Source organism: Nannobrachium achirus (genome assembly GCF_963921795.1).
Source record: "Nannobrachium achirus genome assembly, chromosome: 1".
NCBI classification, from domain to species: Eukaryota; Metazoa; Chordata; class Actinopteri; order Myctophiformes; family Myctophidae; genus Nannobrachium; species Nannobrachium achirus.
Window position 1 is genome coordinate 27,515,971 of NC_137810.1, and position 26,319 is coordinate 27,542,289.

Consider the following 26,319-nt stretch of genomic DNA (forward strand, 5'->3'; position numbering starts at 1 on the left):
AGTTAAAGATTAAAATGGCAAGGGACAGGACAATGGGAGTGTTTCTTCTATATATACAGTATGAGTGTTTCTTACTCATATTATTGATTTATAATGTTAGAGGTGCCTAATCAGCAGTACATTTTTCAACACTTATGATGTAGGACAGAATTTCATACCTACTTGTGGTAATCCATTTTTTGAGCGGTGGTCACACCGTCTCCATAGCGTGGCCGTGTGTGTAGGTATGTATGTTTGTTTGTATGTATGTATGTATGTATGTATGTATGTATGTATGTATGTGGTTGGGTGGGTCTGTATGTAGCCTCAAGCCTGTGGTGTAGTACCTTTTCTGACCACACATGTTAAGGGAGGGGCGCTGTTGTTCAGGCCAGGCCAGAACAGGCAAGGCACACTCACACTCACACACACGCACGCACGCACACACACACACACACACACACACACACACACACACACGCGCGCGCACAGACTCCACCGCTCAGTTCACACGGGTGTGATTTTTTAAATTCAGGCACTGTCTATAAAGTTTCCTTAGGTGGGATTTGTTTAAATATAAAAAGGTATCCACCTATTGATTTGTTTACTGTTGGATCTTTTCTGATATGCACATTTGGTTGGAACACCAAATCATAATAATGCAAGCTGTTATCGCAATATGCTACAAATGTGTCATTTCTCCAGACATCTTCTGTCCAATACTGATGAAAAACCTGTTTACAAATGTTATTTGGCTTAACACTTAATTGTGGACACAACCGGACATTATGAAACCGCTGACCAAACTATATTACTATACTACTAACAATAAACCCTTGGCATTTTGGTATCTAGGGTCTTGGATCATTTAATTTGTGGGACACTCTGGAATTTCAATTAAAAGCGTGTGCCATTTATTTAGTTAGTTGACCAGAATTAAGTTACTTAACCACTTATGCCCTATATACGTTCTTGACCCAGGGGTCTATAGCCCCTCCTTTTCCCCCGTAGTAGTCTACACCAAATTTATTTGCCAGTCTACAAGCTCGCAAACCTGTAACCTGTTGTGAGCTTGTAGAGCTGCTATTTTTGAAGAATGTTCGCATATTAGGATTTATAATATAGCCAGAAATGGAATAGAGACTCATTCATGAGGTTTAAATTGTTAAATGGTTAAATTGAGAATGAATGGCCTGTCTTAATGACTTTAGTTGAAACCTGATTGCAATCTGCAATGTCCTGTGTAGCAGCAGGGGGTATAGTATACTGTATATGGATTTTCAAACTTTCAGGTTCAGTGTTCAGGAAAAGTTAACAGTTAGGGGCATCTTGTTGTATATTGTCTGTCATTATCATAATCATTGTCTGTCATTATCAAGGTCATGCACCATTATTTTAATTAAGAGAGCGAGTGCATAGGAATTCAAATGACATGAATAACTTTGAACCTTGATTTTTATTCCTAATGTCAAATTAATCTGCAACAAACGACGAATATACTTTTGATGAAAGAATATACAGTATTATATATGATAGTCTTGAAAATGTCAGTCTGACCTTTGTGTTTAGTTCTGACATCTCCCCAGCATTATGGAATAAATCTGTGTGAAGTTTCTTGTTCGTTTGATCCTCGGCAGATCAAAGGACATAAGCTGGCTGTTTCTCCCCAATGACATTATGGCGAGGCTGCCTGCCATGTTCCATGCAGGGCTCTTGGAATATTCAATCAAAAAGTCTGGCGCAATGTGGAAAGCAGACACTTAACTAAATTCCCGCACACATACTTGCGCATGCATGCACAATACTACACAAACACAAACATTCATAATCATGTATACTGTGATTGCACACATACTCATTCGTAAACATGTGCCCCTTCGTTAAGCCTCCCAGTGTTACTTAACGACAACTTTTCTTTCATTCTTCTCTCTGTAGAATATGTTAATTAGGGAGATCAAACAATTGGATCGTACTGTTACCCGAGTGGAAGGTTCTTATTAGTAGATTACGGTAATGTATTTACCGTAAGCCAGCATTTTGAGCTATAGCATGTCTGTGCGTGTGCGCGCAACACTCAACAGGAGCTACGCTAGCATGAGTATATCTCCATATATTCATGAGCTGTTTCATATTCATGGCGCTGATTGTCCATTACCAGGCTTTTGTGTGTTAAAGGTCTTCCATCAACTCTCTTGGGTAGTTAGAGTACAGCAATCTGAGCCTATGAACCTTGCCTCACTTCGGATCCGCTGTCAACTTACACAACAAGTTTTCTTGCCTTTCATCTCAACAGATACAGGCTCTTCTTGCTTTTTATCTAAACAGATACTAGATGCTCTGTCCCCTACACTCAAATGTATATCGGTTGGAAACTAAAACATAGTTAGATGTGAGAATGTAATCATCATTATTAACGCTCACCTATTCTCCTTAAACGTTCCACAAGACAAAGAGCCTGTCTACAAGCTCACGATGCATTGTGAGCTTGTACTGTAGACCTGCTATTTTCATTGAATGTTGGCCCCGGAATAGGGATGCTAGGGTTCATGTGGTTAAGATAAATCAAGTGCTTCTGGTGGGCTTTTTCCCCCCGCCTCTTCCTCCCAGGTTACTCTGCTCACCATGAGTCTGTTTCAGAGGCGTGCAGCTGTTTCATAACTGCTTAAATGCATTCATTATGACATTTCATTTGAATGGACAGGGGCCTCCGTTTTACATGCTGGTGGGGGTGATGGTCACTGCTGCTCATCATTAGTGTCATGGCCATGTTATTAGTTGTAAGGAGGACTGGCAGATGTGAAGAAGACGAGGTCGGCTAATGATGACATGTGCTGACCTCTGCCTACATGCTCTACGTCAGCTATTGATGTGTCAGAATGGAAAAGAAAAAGAAAACTGCTCTCAGATTGACAGTTTTTGGAAAGACACCTGGCACATAGACTGGTTAGTTCAGAAGAAAGGTTTTCACCCTTGTGTGTGCACGTGCACAGTGCACAATGCACACTCCCATGGCGCATAGAATAACATATTGAGGGTTTTTGCAGGATTTAAATAGTCACTGCCAGGATTAAGAATAATACCCCCCTTATTGGCATATTATAGGCAAAACTATTAGCTACTAATCACAGATTCCAAGTTGCAAAGAAGGGGAAATGACTTATTTTCAAGTATACTGTATTATTATTTTTTAAATCTGAGTGTTGTTAATAGACTGCATCACTGCATCACCTTCTAGAAGGATGGAACGTCAGTTGTTTGGTAACTCTTTCCAACACAAGATATTTTAACTGGCTGTTTGCACTTTCATGCTTCCAGTAGGATGAACCCTAATGATTCTGGTGACCACATGGCCTTTCCCTCTACTCTAGCCAATATGTCCACTTGCACACAATATATTTCAAAATCTAAGGGGCAGATTGCCATAAAATTTGCTAAGCACATTTCCCCTTGAGGATGAATCCTAACAGTTAGCAGTGACCCCACGACCCTGCCCCTAGCACCACCCTTAGGCCAAAATATCAGCTTTGTACACAATATATTTCATAATTTAATAAGCAGACTGTAGGATGAATGCTACTGATTTTGGTGACCCAATGGCCTTTCCTAACACCTCCTTCAGTAATTAGTGTGGTTGCCTGGAGGGTAACACACTATATTTTCTAGTGCAGCATATTTTTTATCTTTTTGCCAATCAGGAAGCCGCATTCTCGGTGACTCCACCATTATAGAGTAAGTTCATTGAGATCATTGGGGGAGTGGTGCTAGCTTGAGGATTGGTCAAGCTTCACATGACAATATGGCTATCCAGACAATAAATAGGCAACCACACTTGCAATTTCCAATTGCATCTTTCTATTTAGTGTGGTTGGCTGACAGGGCAACACAGGTGTAGTTATGGGTAAACTTTATTTTCACCACTAGATCAACTTTTTTGTGAATCAGATGACTTTGGAAATTGATGGAAAAACATTTTAGGAGTGGTGCTAGTATTGGTTGAGCTTCACGTGACAGTTGACTTGCTGCAGAATAGTCACGGCAATCAAACTTGCTATTTCCAATTGCATCTTTCTAGTTATACAAGTTATACAACACATGTAACACTCCCCTCCTTTTTTCTCCACTAGTAAGAACATTGGGCTCTAATGATTCAAACCACTTTGGTATAAGGAGCAGCACAGCCTCTAGGGTCCACTAGCGAGCTTTTTAAGCTCTTAGTCCTGTTTCTGCCCTGTTTTGTGTTTTATTTGCATTGGTCTGTGCTAGGGTTTCTACCTCTTCCGAGTTAGGTTTACATGTACACATTCTATGGTGGTTGTGTGTGTGTGTGTGTGTGTCCATTGGGTTGGTTCTTCAGAGACAAACCTCAAGCTCGCAGCCTAGATGTTTAGACAACCGTCCAGCCAGCATGTCTGTACTGTGGTTCAGTGTGACCAGAGCGTATATCAGAGAAACGGAGAGTGGCAGAGTGAACAAAATCAGAAAGAAGAGTTGGGGGAAACTGCTGGGCAGAATGGGGGGGTGTGGGGGGATTGAACGAGAAAACATTCACTAAGGAGCGAGGATGGAAAGTTTGAGGCTTCGGATCTTTTCCTCATTAAAGCCCATTTTTACCGCAAAAGATAATCACAATCATTTTCAGATTTCTAAAAGAAACCATTGGTTGTTGCATCAATGGGGCTGTACTACCCCACCCACACCCCACCGCCCCACGCCCCTGCTTCTTGCTTCTCCCTCCATTTCTTTTCCTTCTCCCACCCTCCATGTTTTCACAGAGCCAGAACAAACAGAGGGCAAGGGGAAAACGTCTCGCCAGCCAAAATTAGACCCCAACTCTACCTCTCTCACTCTCTCTGTCTCTCTCTCTCTCGCGCGCTCTTTCTCTAACCCCCACACTTCCTCCTTGTTCAGGAAAAGGGGGAGATGGAGCAGGGAGTGAAAGAAAAACAGTGTTAGCCGGGGAGGAGGATGGCACCATTAACACTTGGGGTAGCGTGTTGTTCTTTGATGCCGGGTTTCTGCAGGGAGGCCAGCTTTCAGGTCCGATTAAGGGGAGCGAGGCCGACAGCAGATTTGGCTGTAAGCTCAGATCAGAGACACTTAATAACTCCTAACTGAGGCCAGTGTAATGGCAGACTGCACTCCCAGGGAGCAGGCCTTGAATTATCCACTTCGTGCATAGTTGAGGTTGAGATCAACAGTAAACGACAAGGCAATAAGAAAGAAAAAAACAACATAATGTTACGAGATTGTTTGTCCTATACTGTGTGTACGGGCACGCGTGTGCGCACGCACACACACACACACACACACGCACACACACTGTATACAAGAGGTTTGCTCTGTATACTGTATTATGTAATTATACAAGTTTCACTTATTCTTAGAAACATTCAAGCAAATTAATCAGAGAAAATGATGTGAAACTTCAGATGTGCATGACATGTGATCAGAAAAGAATAGGTCAGTGAAATGTAAATGTACACACAGTGGGAGCTGAGTGATGAACTGTATGCCTGCAGTCGGGCTGCAGCACAGACGCGGCCTGTTACGCTTCCCTTTTCACACCAAAAACTCCCAACTCCGATTTCAGCCTTTTTGTTCGTTGTCACCCTCTCCGAGGTTAGAGGGTTTCTCGTCCGACAGCCAGTTATATACAAAGTGTAGGCGGCGTACCACCCCTGATCAGGGGGTCTGTGTCTGTGTTTATAATGGAGGGGTTTTCTCTCCGTTTGAAAAGATTAATACCACTACACCCTGGCTGTCAAGGCTGTTTAAATTTCCCAAAGCTTCCCCCAGTGCTTTTCTCTCAACGCTGGCAAAGAAAGCAATTACAAAAATATCTGTGCTCCCCCCCACACAACTCACTCACTCCCTACAAACCCCCCTCCCTCCCTCCTCTCCCCTCCTCCCACCTTTCTCCACTGTCTGCATCGTATAGCGGAGGATGAGACAGCTGCTCTAACGCAGACCAGATTCTCCCCTATCCCGCTCTTCTGCTCAAGTGTCTTCTTTCTTTTCATCTACTGTCTGACCCGGCTGCTCTCTCCATCTTCCTGTCGCTTTTGCTCCATCCCGACGACCTTTCTTAAAAAGGAATCGGCTGACAGCGTTTTGTGAGCGATGCTCCCCACTGTGCGTCTCTCCTCATCATTCTCTTTCAAATATAAAAAGACTTTAAGCCTTATTCGGACAGTATTCATCTTTAGTGCGGGGTGCTGCAGCCATACATTGTAACCGCTTGACAAGCATAAAATGATTACTGTGCCATTAATGTATTTGACTGCAAATGATTCATTCATGTATATAAATATAAGATGGTGGATATGGTCCAAATAACAAGAATATATACAGGAGTATACTGTATCTAATTTTATTAACGGCTTTATTGATATCTGTAATCCGAGTTCAAAGGCAGTGTGGGTGTTTACTGTACTCTGCGTGTTACAGCACATTTCAATTGGCCTTTTATTGAATGTGTGAACTTGTGTTTGTGCTGTATTAAGGGTTCTGGTTTCACTCCTTCTTACCTGAGTGCCAATGTCAACAGCGTTGTGGTTGTCAGATGTTGGCCAGCCGGGATCCAAACTAAGCCTGATTAAAACATATTTCTCCTGTCATGTCATCAGCCTATAGTTTAGGAAATCCAGACACTAGACAAACACGTGTTTGCCTGAAAATGGTTCCATGCTTATGAGCCAATTGACAATATGTCAAATGTGATAAATGGTGCATGAATGCTAAATGGTAAATAATCGTACAGCGAGGAAACATTAATACTTTGCTTACTTAGCCGATGAATAGTTAGGCTTTTCACTGTGGGAATTTAACTTAAAGGTCTTTGAACTACGTTTGTACTGTAGCTTGGGATTTTCTTTTGTACTCTTTTCTTGCGTTAGGATTAAATAGATAAATGTACATTAAATAGATAATAAATAAAATAATTAGGATTAAATAGATAATTGAACTTTTATATTATATATTATTATTATATCACATTTATTTATACTACAACGTGACTGTATTTTCTAAGTAGTTCTTACTACTGTATTAAATCTCAACAGAGGAACAAAAGGCAGTCTGAGAGTAGATGTTTTCCCTCTCATGTACCCTACGTTTCACATCCGGAGCAGACTGGGGTTTTTCTCCCCTGTCTCAAAGGTTTTCACACATAGCGCTGTGTGCGCGCGCACACAAACACACAGTCACACACACACACACACACACACACACACACACACACACACACACACACACACACACACACACACACACACACACACACACACACACACACACACACACACACACACACACACACTGACTGACTACAAAACCCTATCTCACACACATGTTTCGTTAAACCCTCGGCGGAGCTAAATTGCTGCCTTGTTGTGGATTCTTTTTTAGCGTGGTGCTGATTGATTGGGGATTGGGGCCCTAATATGGCTCACTAGGGATAGGCCCTTTTGACATGGCCTAGTCCCAGGGCTCCAGCACTGTTTGAAACCAGAGAACCCACCAAGACCCCCTTCCACTACCCTACCTACTAAATACTACCATGGCCACTGGCCAGAAGACAGCCACGCATGCACATATAATATGCACACATAGAAAAGCATATGCATGTGCACATGCCCTCATACTACCAGCATATGTTCTGTGTAGACTCCTTGAAGTATTATATTTATACGATAACATTATTCTGTCCTCGCACAATGTATTTGACTCCACTATGACTCAATGTTGCAATGTGAAGTTTAGTATGGCCATGGATTTCATGGACAGTGTCCACTTCCTGTTTCATGTTTCCCAGAATGGCCCCTATGCCTTTCTGTTGGTGATCGTGTTGGCAAATCTGGTCAGGGTCAGTCTGGTAAAGTCTGTAGTTGGAGCAAGTGAATGTGTGTAGTGTGTGTGTTTTGTGTGAGTCATGGCTTCTCCTTAGGGCATACATGGGCAACTGGTGGCCCGGGGGCCACATGCGGCCCCCACCTTCACTTAATGCGGCCCACAGGTTAATACCGGAATACTGATATATTAATGATTTCAGCTGTTACAATTCCAAACATGACCTGCTTTAATTCCTTCAGTCTATATTAGTAGCTAAATGACTAGTATAGTAGTATTAAAATGTCTTTTTTTATGTCCAATGTATTTGTATTTAAGTTCATAAAGTTAACAAGAATATATAACTAAATGTGTTTGAAATTAAATCAAAATGTACATTTCAGGATTCCAATTCAAGAATAACAACAACGCATCGCACTGCGATGCGTTTTGAGCTTGTAGATCGGCTATTTTTTGCTTCTTTTGAATGAGATACTAGCATGACAAAGTAGGACGTAGCAATATGCAATGTGGCTCTCTGGAGTGAAGGTAGAAATATAGTGGCCCTCGCCATCATCAAAGTTGCCCACCCCTGCCTCAGGGCCTAGAAGAGGTGCAGGGGTCTCACTGAACTGTGCCCTTCGTCGCCCCAGTGAACACATACTCACAGATATGTAGACATTTAGACACAGTGTTCTTTCATTGCCTATGGTGTGTGTGTGTGTGTGTGTGTGTGTGTGTGTGTGTGTGTGTGTGTGTGTGTGTGTGTGTGTGTGTGTGTGTGTGTGTGTGTGTGTGTGTGTGTGTGTGTGTGTGTGTGTGTGTGTGTGTGTGTGTGTGTGTGTGTGTGTGTGTGTGTGTGGGGGGGTGTTCGGAGAGAGAGAGAGAGCTAGAGAGTGGAAGAGAAAGAAAGACAAAAATGCAGAGGCTTTTGTTTGTACGTACTTTGCATTATAACATCGGAGTTGGACCGGCCCATTGGTATGCATTGAAGCTTTCCATTGTATAAAGACGATAAGCCATGGTTACGCTACGCTTTAGTGGACAACATAACATTTTGGTTACAATTGTGAGTGCATCTCACTGCTAATTGCTGGTTATGTTATAAAAGCAATTAGCCTAATACATGATATACAGTATCATGTTAAATCATTGCTACAGGCGTTTAAGGCACGCCACTTTGCCTTGTGCCAACACCACCTGCAGCCATGAGATAATCACAATGTACTACAAAGCCTCAAGTGAATTGTTGTTTTTTTTACAAAGTTGACAGCAATTATTTTTATGTTCATAAACAATTATTGCTTAACTTTATTGTATCCCATGTTGGGGTTTTTCTCCTTTAAGCTCTCTGTGACTCAAACTGTTGTCATGTAGGTCTGGTACAGAGTATTAGTCTGCCTTTGAATTACAGTGTTACAGGTTATTGTGAGGAGACCTGATCGAAGTAAACAGCAGTCTGAATTTTGCGTGTGTGTTGGTGTGAGTGCGTGCGTGCGCGTGTGTGTGGTGTGTGTGTGTGTGTGTGTGTGTGATAGATGTGCACACGTCCATGCACAGTGTGTGGTCATGTCTTTGTACATGCAAACACAATGGGATGTCATCTCTGTCAGTGTAAAACGTTCCTCCTGTTCCTTCTAGAAAGTTGTATACATTATCCAGAAAGATAGATTGAAAGAAAGAAAGAATAAAGTCAGACAAGTACTATAGTTTAATGAAGGTTGTGGCCTCCCCACTCTGTATGAAATGTCATCCAACCATATCTAAATGCCATCTGAAGTGATACTGGCAATGCCCTTTACGCAGGGTATTTAAAAGGCTGAGACATGGTGGCCTGTGTACTTGGTCATCCAGACAACTTAACCTGATCAATGTGATTGATGCTGTACGTAGAATAATCTGTTCCATAATACAGCATGAACCTAACCTATTCATTGACGTGAAGTTAAGTTCAATATGTGGTGGTGAGATGATACAGTCGCTCAGTTGAACACGCATCACATGATCACTGGCCTTTAACTCAACTCAATTCAGATTATCATCATTACTTGCAGGGCTGTCTGGCATCTCTGTTAAGATATGTCAATGCAATGTCAACCCTCATAGCCCAAATTGTTTCAGTCATATGGAAAAGTTATATATAGCGCTCATAAATTGAATCCCTCTCAACATTTCAAAGGCAAAACATTTTTTTTGTTCTACCAGAACCACAATATTGACCTATCAGTACCCCTGAGAGGCTGTTATTTTATCCATTAGTAACACTGAGAGAGTACAAATGGACCCTTATGGGTCCATTTGGTTACATTGTGTACACTCTTGGTTAAATGAACACTCATGATTTTACTGTGTATGTTAAGCTCTGCATGTATATCACTCAGCATTGATGACAGTAGCTTGACTTGTTCCATAGGGCCAGTATGTGGGTGGGCTGTCCTACTAGTCAGACAGCAGGTCCCCCTGGACTGAGACCATTTAGACCACAAAACCCAGCTCTGTTAGCCGACGACAGATTGGATGGTCAAGAGAGAGAGACGGGGAAAGAGTGTATCAGTAATACTGGCTAGTAGAGGTTGGGTTGCTGCTGTGGGGCTGGCATTGGGCTGCAAAGAGTGCTGTTTATCCTGTTCAAGGAACAAAATCTGAATTCAAATGAGTTTGTAACTTTATCTTTATTTTTGTAGGCTGACTCTTCTCCAAAAAAAAAAAAAAAAGATATTCTGCACAGTAAAAGGCTTTGTGATTTAAATGCAACATGGTTGTTTTCCCTTTTATTTTATTTTATTTTATTTTTTCTTGTTTGATTAAAGTGTATTATAGAAGCACATAGAAGCCTGTACATCAGATGCTTTAAAGCTGAGGTACTCTTTTAAAGTTGGGAGTATTTCTTGCTTTTCTCTCCTATCTCCTCTGTATGTTTACGTTTCTCTGTCTCTTCTCCTCCCTCCTTCCATTTCATTTGGAGTTTTCCCAGTTTCCACCCCGTGAAGACCCTTGTGAGTTCATTTGAACCACACAGAAGTACACACACACACACACACACACACACACACACACACACACACACACACACACACACACACACACACACACACACACACACACACACACACACACACACACACACACACACACACAGCACATTGTAAATATGGGTGACAGGTCTGAGTGTGTCTGGCCGTTCTATGGACTGAATGATGTGTTAGTTACTCCTATTTGTTTTAAGAGTTCAGGGGCCTGTAAATTTTCTTTTTATTGGCGCATCAGGATCCACAGTTTTTCTAGACTGAAACGGCAGCTTCATTGATGGCTGGTTAAGGTGTGTACATGTGTGTGTGGGAAGCAACATGTCCGTCTATAAAAAATATTTAGCCTGTACAACAATTTGATGAAAGTTTTAATATTTCATTCTCAATTTCAATTCTTAATTTCTTTTTATTGATCATTGATTCCAAATCTGTGGAAATTGTTCTTTTTACAAATTACAAATGTACAGACAGACTCATGGAGGGAGGGTCTATTGACTCTGCATGTGAGACTGATGCTCTGTGGACCAAATGACTGCTTGTTTGAGCTTTTGTACTAGGCTGGGTCATTATACAGTAGTTAACTAAAACTAACAACACGTCACATTTTGCTGTTTTTCTGAGCATGCTGAATCTCGTCCCTAACTACCCCATAAAAGTAGTTCTAGTTCAATGAAAAACAAAATAAAAATTATGAAAAATGCAGAACTGTAATCATCTTGGTGCTATGGATACACGAAAGATAAACCCAGTTGAAATAACAATTTCAATGTACCATATCAGATCCTCCGACTTACACTACTACTACACAGTGAAATCCTCAGTCCATTTGGTTACATTTGTACATTCTCTTGAGTTACAAATGGATACATTAATACTGAGGTTTTTACTGTGTAATCTACCTGAGATCAATGGATTACCATCTGTGAATTCTTTATTAGGGTGGATTTTCACCTTAATCAGCCTTAATCACAACTCTATGTGGCTTTTGCAGACGGCTATGACAAGCAGGAGGCAGTGATTCCCAACCTGTGGGCTGGGACTCCACGGGTGGACCACAAGGTATTGCAATGGGCCCCCAAAATTAGAGAAAACGCTACGATTTTAATATTATATACATTACGTAAAAAAATGTAATACATTTTACACAAAGCTGTGTTTTTCATTGTGTTTTCATCGTAGAAAATGTGTTTTTTACGTAAGCACATTTTCCACAAAACTGTTTTCATTGTGATACTGTTAAGTAGCCTATCACAACTTGCTTCCATTGATCAATAAGTAAATTCCATTGATCCAATCCGGAACACAATCGATTGATTGGTCGTCCAAATAAACATGCTCTGAAAATGCACGCTTTTTGACATTTCTCAGAGTGGGCCCTGGTCCAGAAAAGGGTTGGGAACCGCAGATTTATGCCCTCCAAGGTGCGACGTTGTTTTGCTTCCCCACATCATACGTCTTGAGTGACTCCTAATCACTCTCATCAAGTATTACTCTGCTCTGCCCAGGAAGTCACGCTTCTGCTGCTCAGACATGCATGTTCTTGTCCCCCGAGTGCCGTCGGTAGCCAGTCAGCCAAACATGTGTCCTCCTGTCTTTTTTAAGTGTCTGTCTTTGTGTGTTCAGATTCAGATCTGTGATCTAGACATTAGGCTGTCGTAAATCATGCGGGAGAGTAGGGAGGGGCGGGGCGCGCTGTCTAAATCACAGCACCTAGTGGCTTCGCTCTCGGCTGTCTCTTCCCCCGTCGTCTTTGTTTCGTGCTCTCCCTGTCTTTTTCCTGTTATTATTATTTCCACACAGATTTTTACAGTCCAGGCTCATAACCCATCCTAGGAATGACGGCGATATGTTTAACAGGAATGAAAGGGTGGGGGGAAAAAAGACTGTAACTTTATATTAGTCTTCCATGACTTAAAAGGGCATATTAGTTGTTGTTTTTGTCTCGCTCTTCTGAAATATTCCTCGCTCTTATGAAATATTCCAATCTGTGAATTATTATTTTTTTGTTCCATAAACCACCCTCCTTAATTTATGGTCAAACCACAGCTGTACATGAACTATCATACCAACTGAACTATCCTTCGCTTGTTACTTGATCCACAATCTTTGTTCCTCATTTGGAGTGTATGCCTATAGAAAACTGTTTCAGAGTAGATCATATATAAACTGAGGACTCGGCTAGAGAAGATTAGGAAGTAACCCCACTGACAATCTAAGCCAGGATTTATTCCACAGTTGATTGGTGGATTCAGGGAGGATTTAGTACGAAGATTATGGTCCGTATTGTTTTACAAATTGTATTTTATCTGGTCAGAATTTGGGAAAAACACAACCTGTATGTCATGAAGTAGATTAAATAGTATTTAATGTTGACATTTGCAATAAACAAACCTTATGACAAAGTTCCATTTTAACTGCTGTTTAGTTCAGATAGAAAGTCAATTAGAGGTCCTTGAAGTAGGGTTGAAACTTTTTTGCCTTTCAATGAGAAATAGGTTTTTGTTTAGTTATTGAAGTTCTTAGATCAAATAAAAGCATCCTACTTCTTTGTAGTTTATTCATGTATTCTTGGCTATAACAGTATTTTTCCAAAGGGTGGCAAGATTAGGTAGATGTCATACCATATCCTAACGTTTTGAAAAACCTGCCTTGAAAAAACAAACTTTTTTGAAAAGGAATATCTAAGGACATCTGAAAATCTGGACAATTATTCAGGTTAAAACCTTTGAAAAACTGGGCCCAGTTGATAGGAGGTTTCCTGGAGACACTGACATTATACGGCTGATGTTTTAGTTCCTAGTTTTCGAGCCAGGAGGAGAATTACAGAATCAGATCCAGGCCTTAGTTTTGGCAAGGCTTATGGAAGACCAAACTGCACAGGCACACACAGACACAGACGCGCACACACACAAATAGGCCTACTACATACACAAACAATGGCGTTGGATTGTTTAACAGCACTCCCAACACATCGCCTCAAGCACTGCTCTCCAAACTGTTTCCAGCCCCCTCTCTCTCTCTCTCGCTCTCCATTTTCTTCCTTCTCCCTGCAGCTCACTCGTTCACTCTGTGTCATTCTCACACTCTTTCCTCCCTGGTTTCTCTCTCTCTCCCTCTCTCTCCATCACTTTCACCTTCCCTGTCTTTCTGTCATGGCCTCTTACTCCCTCGCTATTCTCCCTCTGCCAGTTCTATTTGCTTTCAGGGATCTGTACACATAACGGGTCAATGATCAGTAAAACAAACCCCCCGCTATTTTCATGGTTTTGCCTTGTTTCTCTCCGTCTGTCTCTCCCTCCCTCCGCTAACTCTCTCTCCTCTGAGTTGTAGTAGTAACATTTGAACCCCTGGGCTCCACTGCTGTGTGGGTCTGCATGTGAATACAATAGTGTGTATGTTACATTTGTAAACAATCTGTTACCCTGCTTAGTACATAGCTAGCTCACTAGGTGCACACCCCCTCCCTCCCCCCGACTCACACGCACCTTCAAACACCTCTGGCACTCGAAGCTCAAGTGATGTCATTAGGTCAACTCTTTGGTTTTTACGTGTGAGCCCTGTGATGTGTGGCAGCGTCTGAGTCAGCACAGTGGTTATTTGAGCCCACTCAGCTCAGTGTCCAGCACAGTTGCACTGACCCGACCCAATTTTGATCATGAATCACAGAGGATTGATTCTCAATCATTTCTTTTGGTCTTTGAGTTGGCCATGGCTATTCCTGAAGTATTTCGATATTTATTTCAGCTGTGAAGGAAAACCCTGGCATTGACGGCCTTGAAAATGAAAGTGAAGCCGACCATTTTCCCTTCCTGCTACCACTTTCTACAGTCGATCTCTTCTTTCTGCTTTTCACTTTATCTGTAAAAAAGAAAAAGAAGCAGTAAGCTCTCTCTCTATCTCTCTCTTTCTCTCTCTGTGTGTGACAGAAGCCTCTATTGTGGCAGTCAACCAGTGGTAGTAACATGAGGACCCAAGAGAGGCCCTTTCTTTCTCCCTTCTGTCCTAATGGAGTCCCACAGTTGGCCCCGCTCTCCATTCATTCCCAGTGTGGTCACGGGCCACTGACAGCCAAAGACCCCAGTCAACCCCAGCCCCTGGTGACCATTTTGGCTCATTGTGATGGTTACATAGTGAATCTTCACATACAGTCTACACTAAGTCTCCATGGATGATGGAGACACACATCTTTGACTGGAGGCCTGTTTTATGGAGGGCTCTCCTGACTCATCAACACACTGATATTATCAGCTCATATTGGCTTTTTACAGATATAGTAGTATGGTATATCTTGGTATATATTTCACTATTTCCTTGAAACCCTCAAAAGATGGCCCGATTAGGCCCTTAATTTTATGATACAGTAACATTTCATAATAGACCCACCACCACGCTGTGATCTTTTTTTGTTATATCGCAGCTATGCATGAAAGAGAATATTGCATATTCCTGGAGGGGAAAAAGCACAATCATAAAGAGAAAGAATAATGATGAACAGATTTTGTTTTCCCACTCTTTTCTTTTTTTCCCCCCTTCTTTCTTTGGTCTCCAGGATGTTAAAAGAGTTGAGGCTATGTAACCCGATCTCTAAGGAGAGTGATCATACGATTGTCTATTGTTCTCTTCCTTGCATCTTCTCAGTCCATCCTCTCTCTGTGTCTTTCATTTGTGCGTTGGCCTCTGTCCACATACACACACGCAAGCACGTGTGCCCCCCCCCCCCCCCCCCCCACACACACACACACACACATACACACACACACACACACACACTACATTCATATGTTGCCACCACAAGCACAGACACACAGACATAAATACATGTGCACGCGCACACACTCAAACTTAAAATACGTCCCTTTGCAGGGACAATAGCCATTAGAGGTGAGACATTCAAGCAGGTCAGTAGACTAAATGTCATATAGCATGTATTTATCGTGGCATCATGGGTTCTTCTCTTCTACAGTTCACTGTATAATAATACATTAAACGTCTACATAATAAATAAACGTAACAAAAGAGACACGCTCTGAAGCGTGGCCCACAGGAGGCGACAGACGGCATCCTCCCACTGCTGACAGATCATCTCCTCTTCACTCAGCACTCACGGAAGCTCCTGGTAACGAAAACCCTAAAATCAGAAAATGTCACTGAGACACGCCCCCTAGCCGCCTCCTCACCCCTAAATCCCATCCTCCTAACAGCCCCTTTACACAAAGTGTGTTGAGTTTCGTATTCCCTCCTGTCACACTCGCAAACACACCTCCTCTCAACAAGGATGATTCATCTGGACTTGACATGCCATAGGCTTACAGATGCCAGGGACGTGCAGAGAATGTTAGAGAGGCAGGGGCTGAAATTTCTAAAAGGGCCTTTTGGTGAAAATATAGAAAATAGCAGAGCTCACAACGTGTTGTAGCGTGGCGCATTGTGAGCTTGGAGGTCGGCTATTTTCCGTGCTTGATACCACACTAATCTAAGCATAATCAAGTGGATACTGGAGATGTGGCGTATGGTATGGATTTCTACACAGAGAGGGCAATTCTTTCAACATAAGACGCTGCAGACGGATAAAAGGGCAGGGGCTCAACCCCCCTTTGATGCCTATGTGTGCATGTGCCTGAAAGATGCGATTCATAATCAACACCTACACCAAAAGCCAGTAGCTCCATCTGTAGAACCTGTAACTCTGTATTCTGTGGTGATTCATCCAAATTTGGCTGGAGCGGCTAGAACAGTCTTTCAAAGTCAGAATTCTGAATCAAGAATCAGTGCTTAAATGAGAGTAACTGCTATAGCCACTGTAACAACAACTTCAGGATTAGTTGTTTGTGGTGGCTCAGCACTGTGAGGCACAAACAACATGCCGTTTTTTCCCAGACGTAATCAAAACCAGATTTGTCACACATTGTACTCTTAGTATCTCTTTTATGTCTCACACCACTGTGTGGTATCGGATTTCACAAAATTGCCTTCCAAGTAGACATTGTTTTCAAAGTCCTCCATGGGGCCTTTTACACAGATCTCACAGAGTAATATAACCAATATAGAAAGCAGCAACACCGGCGCACAATCAAGCCTCCGAGAAGCATAAACCAAAGCATGTTGCTGCTAGTTTTGCCAGAAAGCTGAGAATGTAGTTGTGAGGCTTTGCCTTTTGTGGTTTTTCCTGTCCTTTCCAATTAAACAATCAAATGCACACTAACAAAAGAAGGCTTCATCACCTCAATAATCAGAACCAGCACTCGGATCACCCTGCCAGTGAATAAATACACAAATGAATGAATGACTTATGTTGTTCTTTGGTTTGAGTTTTTCTGTCTTTCTTTTCCTTTTATTTTGTGCATTGTTTCAGTCCGTCCATCATCTGGGAAGATCTCGTACCTTCTCTTGCTCTGTTTGAGCGACAGGACTTAAGGTGCCTCCACACCGAAAATACTACAGGAGACTTGTTCAAACTGTTCACAGACTGCAAAGAACTGCAATGAACTGCAAAAAACTAAGCACATTGAATTTTCCAGCCGACAGTATGCCGACTGTAATTACTGTACAGTTTTGCGCATGCGCACTGTGTTGCCATATCGGCTCGTTACAAGCGACTTTGATCCTGTTTTCCTATAATGTTGCTAGTTGTGGGTTACTTTTGTTTGGGCATTTTTCTGAATTGTAGTTACTTATTTGGCCTTGCTTTCAACATTCTTTTAGAAAATAGCTAATGTAATAGAGCTCAATAGGTGAAACTGGACGCTCCTTTAGGCTTTGTTTTCATAGACCTGGTCGCTTGTTTAACTCACAGAATCTGGCAACCCAGGAGCAGAAGCGGAGATTCTTCCTGTCCGGTGATTTCTTCTCCTCACACCAAAACAACACACATCACTATTACTAGCGTTGCCTTGGAGTTGATTAGTATAGGAAATTGAGAGTTGAGATTGTGAATATGCTATTTAGTTAAAATATGCAACGGGAAAATGTCTCTGGCTTATTTAGGCTTGGTTTTGCAGCAGCAGTAGCAAACTAATGGTCCATTACAACTCGCTACAATTCACCGACGTCCAGGGGCGACTCTACAAAACTGAGCAAGTCCAGTCTTCCAGTTTTCCGTCGATAACGTTCCCGACCCGCTGCCGAAAACCTAACGATGAGCTCCCGTTCGGCAAAAGACGCTTTCCGCCGCTTTCCGCCGCCGATTCGGCCACGAATCTGTTTGGTTAAAAGTTGCCTTTAGGGAACCACTTGTCGAGTAAACAGATGGTCTCCGTGGAACAGAGGAAGAGTCTTCTTAAGGGCCTGGAGAGAAGGAAGGAGAGAGGAGGAGGGGGAGGGAGAGAGGGAGTTTCATGGTGATAACAAAGGAGGAGAGGAGGAAGAATAGGAGATGTAATGACATAGAGGATGGATGATGTTGGGGCTGAGCGTGCAGCATGGAAAGCATTAAAGCATCCCCTGTGTGTGTGTGTGTGTGTGTGTGTGTGTGTGTGTGTGTGTGTGTGTGTGTGTGTGTGTGTGTGTGTGTGTGTGCGTGTGCGCGTGTGCGTGTGTGGAGAAGGGGGCACAGTGACTGGTTATTGGGCTCCAGAGGCAGGACGCGCTGCCGCTGGCTTTAGAGAACCCAATCCATTTGGCTTGCTGTGTGGAGCGTGGAGCGCTGACATCTCTGTAGACCAAGGCTGCACGAGCGCACTTTGTTGTAGGAGCAGGGGAGGACATTTAGATGGCCATGTGTCCACAGTGGGTCCATGGATTCCACTCACATGAAACGGTTCTGTAGTACAGAGCAGAGAGACCTGGGGGTATATGCATGTTGTAAAATCTCTCCTTGTCCAAAAACAATACATATACTTACTTACTCTTTGGGTGTCAATAAATCATCTCTTTAACCACTTGAACCCTACATACTTTGTTGAGTGGTGTCCCCCAGGGGTCTATACTAGGTATCCTGCTATTTTCCCTCTACAACTTTGCCAAAAATAGCCGATCTATTTTCACAGTTGGCCCCAGAATATGGACGTTATGGTTCAGACTGGTCCATTAGATTATTGGCTTGACATGCACTGTAAGCCTTCAGATAGGTTGTGATGGTTAAATAAATGTCCACCTTTTGTGTTTGGTTCCTGAAGATTTTACGACTTGAAAAGGATTATCTGTGTTTCTGAAGATGTTTTGAAATAAAATAATGATGAATCGCCTATTTTTGTAGTCTGAAACATTAATTTACAGTCTTTTAGTTTTTTGCCAACTCTGTTTCCTGGTAGGGGTTATTAGCTGTGCTCTTATCCACAGTCATCAACCCTAACCAACACCCCACAGCCAAAACCTTAACTTGCAAATGTTTGTGCATCAAAGGGTGACTCAAGTTTTGTACGTCTGGTTCTCTCAGGATTGCTGCTCCCTGTCTCGTGTGTGTGTGTGTGTGTGTGTGTGTGTGTGTGTGTGTGTGTGTGTGTGTGTGTGTGTGTGTGTGTGTGTGTGTGTGTGTGTGTGTGTGTGTGTGTGTGTGTGTGTGTGTGTGTGTGTGTGTGTGTGTGTGTGTGTGTGTGTGTGTGTGTGTGTGTGTGTGTGTGTGTGTGTGTGTGTGCGCGCGTGCGCAAACTTGAATAGCACAGTATGGGAACTGCGTTTTAAGCTTCAAGACACAACCTTTCAGTCTTATTTTCTTGCTGGATTCTTCATTGCTTTTTACTTGATTCAAATGGACTGCATTGATTTTGCGCTTCTAGTCTTTCCAACCGCTCTTTACAATGTATTTCACATTCACCAAATTTGAAATATCACACACACGGTGGAGGCAAAGTACCAACCTGCTCATCGTATCTCGCTCAGGGACAGCCAGGAGAAGTCAGGGATCAAACCGAGATCCTTGTCACTCCCAGACGGTCACTGCTGCCCCTTTGGCCTTACGAATGTTGAAAACCGGAGCATGCTTGCTCAGCAGACTTTCCCTTGACCTACCGATGGTTAGAAAAAAAATGTTTTAAATCAATCAGTGTCTGCAACACCTTGTTTAGTTTCTGCGGCAGGGACAGCCGTTTCGTCTAGCTTTCTATTATGGATTGGGCCTTTGAGAGAAAGTATGCTCCTTGTAATTAACTATTATAAAACATTACACGCAGGGCATGTGGCGTTGGTGTATAAAAAATAAAAGGCCTGAACAGCCATCCACTGTTGACACAAATAGCAACCGCACTGGGCTCTCCCTGCCTGGAATAGTGCACCGACGCACGCGCACACACACATTTTGTAAAAAGCTCCAAGTATCTTGTGGTGATTGGCCTTCCTTGGTTTTGTTGAGTGGAGGAGGCCTTTTGCACAAGAACCTTTTCAATCCTGCGTTTGGTTCTTCTCAGATTAGGCTTCTCCCATGTTAAATCGTAAGGCCTTTTCTGTTTTACTATACAGTAAAGTGAGGAGAGGACATGTTTTATGTTGTGAGCCAGATTCCAACCTGCGACGTCGCGTGTGCATGATGTGTGCTTTGGACCTCTGAGCCACCAGGAGGCCCCTCAAACGAGGCTTTTAACCAAAGTCGTCTCACACAAGACGATTGACAGGGAGGAAGCAGAGAGATTGAATCATAGGAGTAGAAAGGCAGAGAGTTGGTCTCAGAGGCGATCTGGGATTCGGGTTGAGCTGGTTTGGTCAAGGCCTCCTCCACCGGCCAGAGTTGTAATTTGCCCCCGGGGAGCTGGCTGCGTAGCGGTGGATTGTCTGCTCTCCCTTGTCATTTAGATGTCTGTGTGTGGCTTTACGTTTGTGTGTGTGTGCTTGTGTGTGTCCAAGCCAACCTTAAGGCTCTCCAGGCCTCTTTTTGAACCATGTGTGCTCTTTCTGCTCTGTTTTGTTCTCTTTTCATAGCCTTAACTACTTAAAGGGATATTTCTGAAAAGTTTTGGTCATTTTATCGTCTAATCAGGCTTTTATGAACACCCTGAACAGATTTTAATTTGATTGATTCAATATTTAGATATTTTGATGCAAATGTTATCAGGCCCTCCTCCTGCAGGACGCCTCCCCATACACACCCATTGTAACTTCAAACTCCATTTTAACCATGATAGATTCATTAAAAACACCCATTATTTTTCTGGTGACTCATACTGCCCTCCTAATTCGTGAGCAGGTCGTGTTTTTTTGATAACCTTTTTCATTTATTTTTTAATATTTTTGTATTGTATTAATTTTTTTTCCATTTTCCCAAAGAATTATTAAAAATAATGAAAAAGGTTATTAAAAAAAAGGCCTGCTCACTTATTAGGATGGTAGTATGAGTCACTAGATGGGTAATGGGTGTTTTTAATGAATCCTGTATCCTGGTTAAAATGGAGTTTGAAGTTACAATGGGTGTGTATGGGGTCCTCCTCCTGGATGTGATTGAGTCGACTCGACTCAGTAAAAAGTTGAGTTGAAGTCGACTTTATCGTTTGATGACGTCATCACATCACACACCAATTATTTTGGGGGTTCCCCAGATGATAACTTAATGTGAAACATTGTTTTCTCACTCAACTGTAAACAAACCAACATCAAGTTTAAGTGCATAGAGGGTAACTTCACATTGCTAGAGTGCCAATTTAAGGACTTTTTAATACCTCTAGAATGGCAAATTAAACATTGTCCAAATTGTCAAATATGTAGAGGCAGAAATTGTGAAAATAGCCGATCTACATGCTCACGTTGTGAGCATGTAGATCTGCTATTTTCACAATAGAACGTTTTTTCTTTTTTTTTCTTTTTTCAACTTCGACTTTCGACTTTCTCTGGTGGGAGTCGACTTGTGTAATGAAGTCGACTGAGTCGACTTTTTAGTTAATGCCCTAATCTGTACTACTGTAGTAGTAGTACATAACGGCTTAAAAAGCTATTCTCTCCATAAATCACTGGCTGTGGTCTGAGTGCAACGCCAGTGATCTTTGTGTGTGTTAAACCCAGCAGCTCTCTGCAGGGCTTGAGCATAACCAAACTTGGACAGAAAAATGAATCTTTGGATCGTTGCATTCTGTCGATGGAGTAATTTGCGACTTTGCGGTTCGAGCAGAGGGTGAAAAGCCTCTCTTTTTTTTTCAGGGACACCCCCTGGCTCGGGCTTATTATTACAGATATCCATATTTTAGCAGGAAATTACACATTAGGACAAAAAGGTCTGCTGAAAACCTTTATTAAGCAGTAAATGTAATGGTGTGGTATCTCCATGGAATCCCTAGTATGCAGACCACTACAGAGAGAGGGAGAGAGAGTGAGTGAGAGTGTGTGTGTCTGGAAAGGCCATTTGGCTCTCTGTACAGAGACAGCAAGGCAGAGGGCAGGAGCTGACCTTGGCCCCTCAGTCACTTAACACTCCTCTGAGAGACTGACCCCTAGTGACCCTTGCTCGCACACCCATGGGGTTACTGTGTGTGTGTGTGTGTGTGTGTGTGTGTGTGTGTGTGTGTGTGTGTGTGTGTGTGTGTGTGTGTGTGTGTGTGTGTGTGTGTGTGTGTGTGTGTGTGTGTGTGTGTGTGTGTGTGTGTGTGTGTGTGTGTGTGTGTGTGTGTGTGTGTGTCATGCCCCTATAGACCGTGGTTGTGCTGAGTCCTGAAATCCCCATATGGCACGGCTACAGTTGCATGACACAGTGATCTCACTCTGTGCAAATAGCAAGCAATTCACTATGGGGTGTGTGTGTGAGCACACGCACAGTGCACATGCGTGAGAGTGTAGACTAGAGTAGAGAGAGAGACAGAAAGTACAGGAGACAAGTCTAAAACTCTACAAGAGAAAGAAAGACGGGTCAAAACGAGGGGCTAGGAATGAAGGTAGAAAGAAGGAAAGAAAGAGAGAGAGAACGAACGAAAGAAGAGGAGTGGAAGAAGAGTGAAATGGAGCAGAACCTATTAAATGAAAAAGTTAAAGATGCATTGTTTTGAAAAATCACGACCCCAAACATTATCAGACACACAACAAAGCATGGGTCTCTCTTCTCTCTCTCTGTCTCTCTCTCTTGCTTTCGTGCTCTCTCTCTCGCGCTCGCTCTCTCTCTCTCTCTAGCTCTCTCTCTCTCGCTCTCGCTCTCTCTCTCTCGCCCATATGTTTCACATTATGGTCCATGATGACATCTCTCTGCCATAAACAGGAATAAAGTCAAACGGCCCAGCGTTAACTCTTAACGTGGTGTACATCTGCACTGAGCACTGGGATGTGTGTGCATGTGCATGCACGTATGTATGTGTGTGTGTGTGTGTGTGTGTGTGCTGGGGGAAGGGGGAGCCTGTATTTGAAATCTGTACCTTTTTTATTTAGGACATAATTTGTCTTCAACCAAGCAATTGGAAACCTCTTGTTTTTAGCCTTACCAACAGCCCTTAGTTAATTACAAGGTTCCACACAGTGCAACTACAGTACTGTAGGTTTATGTTTTAATGTTGGTGTGATATTCTGCTATAGGCTGACCTCTAGTGGCCATTTCTCACATTAGAATATGTTTCTGTAAGTGAGATAATGTCACCCTGTTGTTGTCAGGTTTTAAATTGTATCCCTGCTACAATATCAGGTTTAATATGCAAACATTTAATAGATAGATATAGATAATTGATTACATTATTTGTTTGTCTGTTTATAGGCTGATTTATAGTTTGCATACGACTTTGTATAAATTAAGCATATCGTCGCTGTTTGGTTGGTGGAAACATTGCATGTCTGTTACTTTTTAGGACATGAAAAAAATAACCTGTTCTCCAATGGATCCAATGTAGATTATTTGGTCACCTGCTCCTGTTAATACTTTTCATTGGCTCAGTATCTCAAAAACCCACGGAAAGACTTTCTCCTGAGATATGAGACGACAACAACCAATGCTCCTTGTCCCTCCCTCTCTCCTTGTCCAATACTATACATGTCATAGAATAATGTGAGATTGAGAATCTGTTTGGCAAGGACAGCTGCTCGGCTGCACAAAAAGTGGCAACATAAAAAGTTTTATATATATATATATATATAAAAAGTAAAAACGGTACAAAGAGCGATTTAGCAGCGTTCATAAACGGGACACATTGCACATTCGAGGAGTCCATCATTTTTCCATGGGATCGAAGGTTAAGGATCCTAATAAGTTTTTTCTGTATAGATATAGAACATTAACATTAAGAATTAATATTAAACAGTAAGAAGACAGTTCAAGAAGACAAGACATGTAAAGAAATAGTTGGTCCTATACGATTGTATAGGACCAACTATACAACTAACATTTAGAAAGGTTGCATGCATGTACAGAATATTACCATATTGCATAAGTTTGATCAGAAAATTAAGCTTCTGCTCTCTCTCTCTCTCTCTCTCTCTCTCTCTCTCTCTCTCTGTCAGTGATGACTTTGACGAGGAGGGCTTCTGTCAGCCGTACCGAGGCATCGCCTGCGCCCGATTCATTGGCAACCGCAGCATCTTTGTGGACTCACTGCAGATGCAGGGTGAGATCGAGACCCAGATCACAGGTGAGACTGTGTGTATGTGTATGTATACACTATACAGTATGTTAAATATCGTCCTTTTCAATGGAGAGTTCTACACACACTTTAGTTTCTAATGGTGTGGTGCGGACCCAGTTTGGACGCAGTGATATATTCATTCATGCCTTCATAGTGAAGTATAATATTAGTGTTTCAGAATAACCATCAGTACCCACAGTGTTTGTCTGTGACATAGAACGCTGGTAGCCTACTTAACCCATTTAGGCCTAGAATTATTGAATGCTTTAATCAGTGAAAAATAGCAGATCTACAAGCTCACAGCGCGGCACCGAATGCCGCGCTGCGATCTTGTAGATCTGCTATTTTTGAAAAAGTCGTGAAAATGTGTGCAAATCTTTGAATATATGTATTTTCAAAGCGAACGTTTGTAACTCAAATTTGGCTTCTGGGTGGTCCCTGGAACTAAATATTTTGAGATGGGGGTCCTTGGCCAAATACATATCATTTTGGGGGTCCTTCACATGAAAAGGTTTGAGAACCACTGACATAGTAGTCTCTCAAGAACAGACTAATTGAGCTCCATTTAAGTGAAAAGGACCTTTTCTTTGACGATGGCTGGCCAGATTGCTGACATAGAAACATAGGTTTTTCAAAAAACCTTAGAAGGATTCAAAAGACAGATAGAATCGGGTCAAAATTCTAATTTTCACGGTTTTTCAAAAATAGCAGATCTACAAGCTCGCAGCGCGGCACCGCGCTGTGAGCTTGTATATCTGCTATTTTTCAATAGTTAAAGCATAAAATAATGATACACAATAATATGTACCCGTTCTAAATGGGTTAAACGCAGAGTAGAAAGACTGAACACAGACTTTGCTCACCTCTCTTGCACAGCTACATTTTTTCCCTGTGCTGATAGAGGCTCTTTGTGAGACTGCACGCTCTGCGCCGCATAAATGTTTCCTAAATTTGATTTGTTGGGCTCTGCAGGTCGTAAAAATGTTCAATGAGGTACTCAGGCTCCAAGTGAGGCTTTGAGTGAGAATGACAGGACTCTCAGCTTGTCCTTTAGTGACATCTATCAGTAGCAATAGGTGACTGCAGTGGGATTTCTAATGATTTACGGCATGATATTTTGTTCTCTTCCTCTACTTTTTTAAATTTGTTTTGTAACCACATAAAACCTTGCATCCTTGTTCTGTGGTGACTGTTCTACAAACAGAACTGGTGTAGAGATAATTAAGGAGGCGGCCAAGTATAGACTACTGTATAAGTTTAAGTGGTTAGATGCTTTTAAAAGCCATTTGGGTTGCTTTATCTCTGTTCCAAATGCTAATTATTTTCTTGTCTTTGCATGTTTGTATTTGTTTTAGTTTTTTTCTTTTTTTCCTTTCTTTGTGCAAATACATTCTACTGTTCTATGGCTCCTATTTAGTTTTTTTGCAGCACAGGAAATGGTTCGCAAAGATTTAGTGTGTAGTTTTAATGTTTAATTGCACATCAGAAAACAGGAAGACAATAGGATCTTGTAGTGAAGTCAAAGGAAGTTCAGCATGTTAACCACTATGGCACACACATGGGAACTCAATTTTACAGTATAGGCTACATACTTTTGCGCGCGCGCGTGTGTGTGTGTAAGCGATGGACGTGTTAGTTTCTGTGTTTTAGTTTGCACGTGTTTGATGCATTTGAACTTACTTGGTGCAAACACATGCCATGCATGTGTTTTTGATACATAATACATGCGTACATACAGTATCTCTGAATTGTATTCTAAAACATTGGCCCGCTGGAGCCCAAAGGACATGAACCCAGCCTCTAATATGGCACATCAAGGAAATGGGATAATTGAGATATATGAAGGTATACACAGTATATATGGTTGTAATAAAATATAGAGCACGACTGTAAACCGTGCTGTCGACAGTCAGAGCATTCAGTATTCATATAGTCTCCTATGAATAATCCTATGTCATCCCCACTGATTTTACCATGAGAACAATATGGTACAGGATCATATGGATAATTGTCATCCACTCCCTAATCCCTGC

At 42.1% G+C, this 26,319-nt stretch overlaps 1 protein-coding gene across 1 annotated transcript in view; it reads left to right on the forward strand.

The window, feature by feature from the left end:
* ror1 (receptor tyrosine kinase-like orphan receptor 1) overlaps positions 1-26,319 on the forward strand; it is a gene marked incomplete at its 3' end in the record, with an annotated part of 53,756 nt that overhangs the window by 18,117 nt on the left and 9,320 nt on the right. Inside the window, exon 4 of the mRNA XM_080727899.1 lies at positions 24,165-24,292. Within this exon, the coding sequence (XP_080584025.1) occupies positions 24,165-24,292 (128 nt within the window). The remainder of the gene's footprint in view (positions 1-24,164; positions 24,293-26,319) is intronic.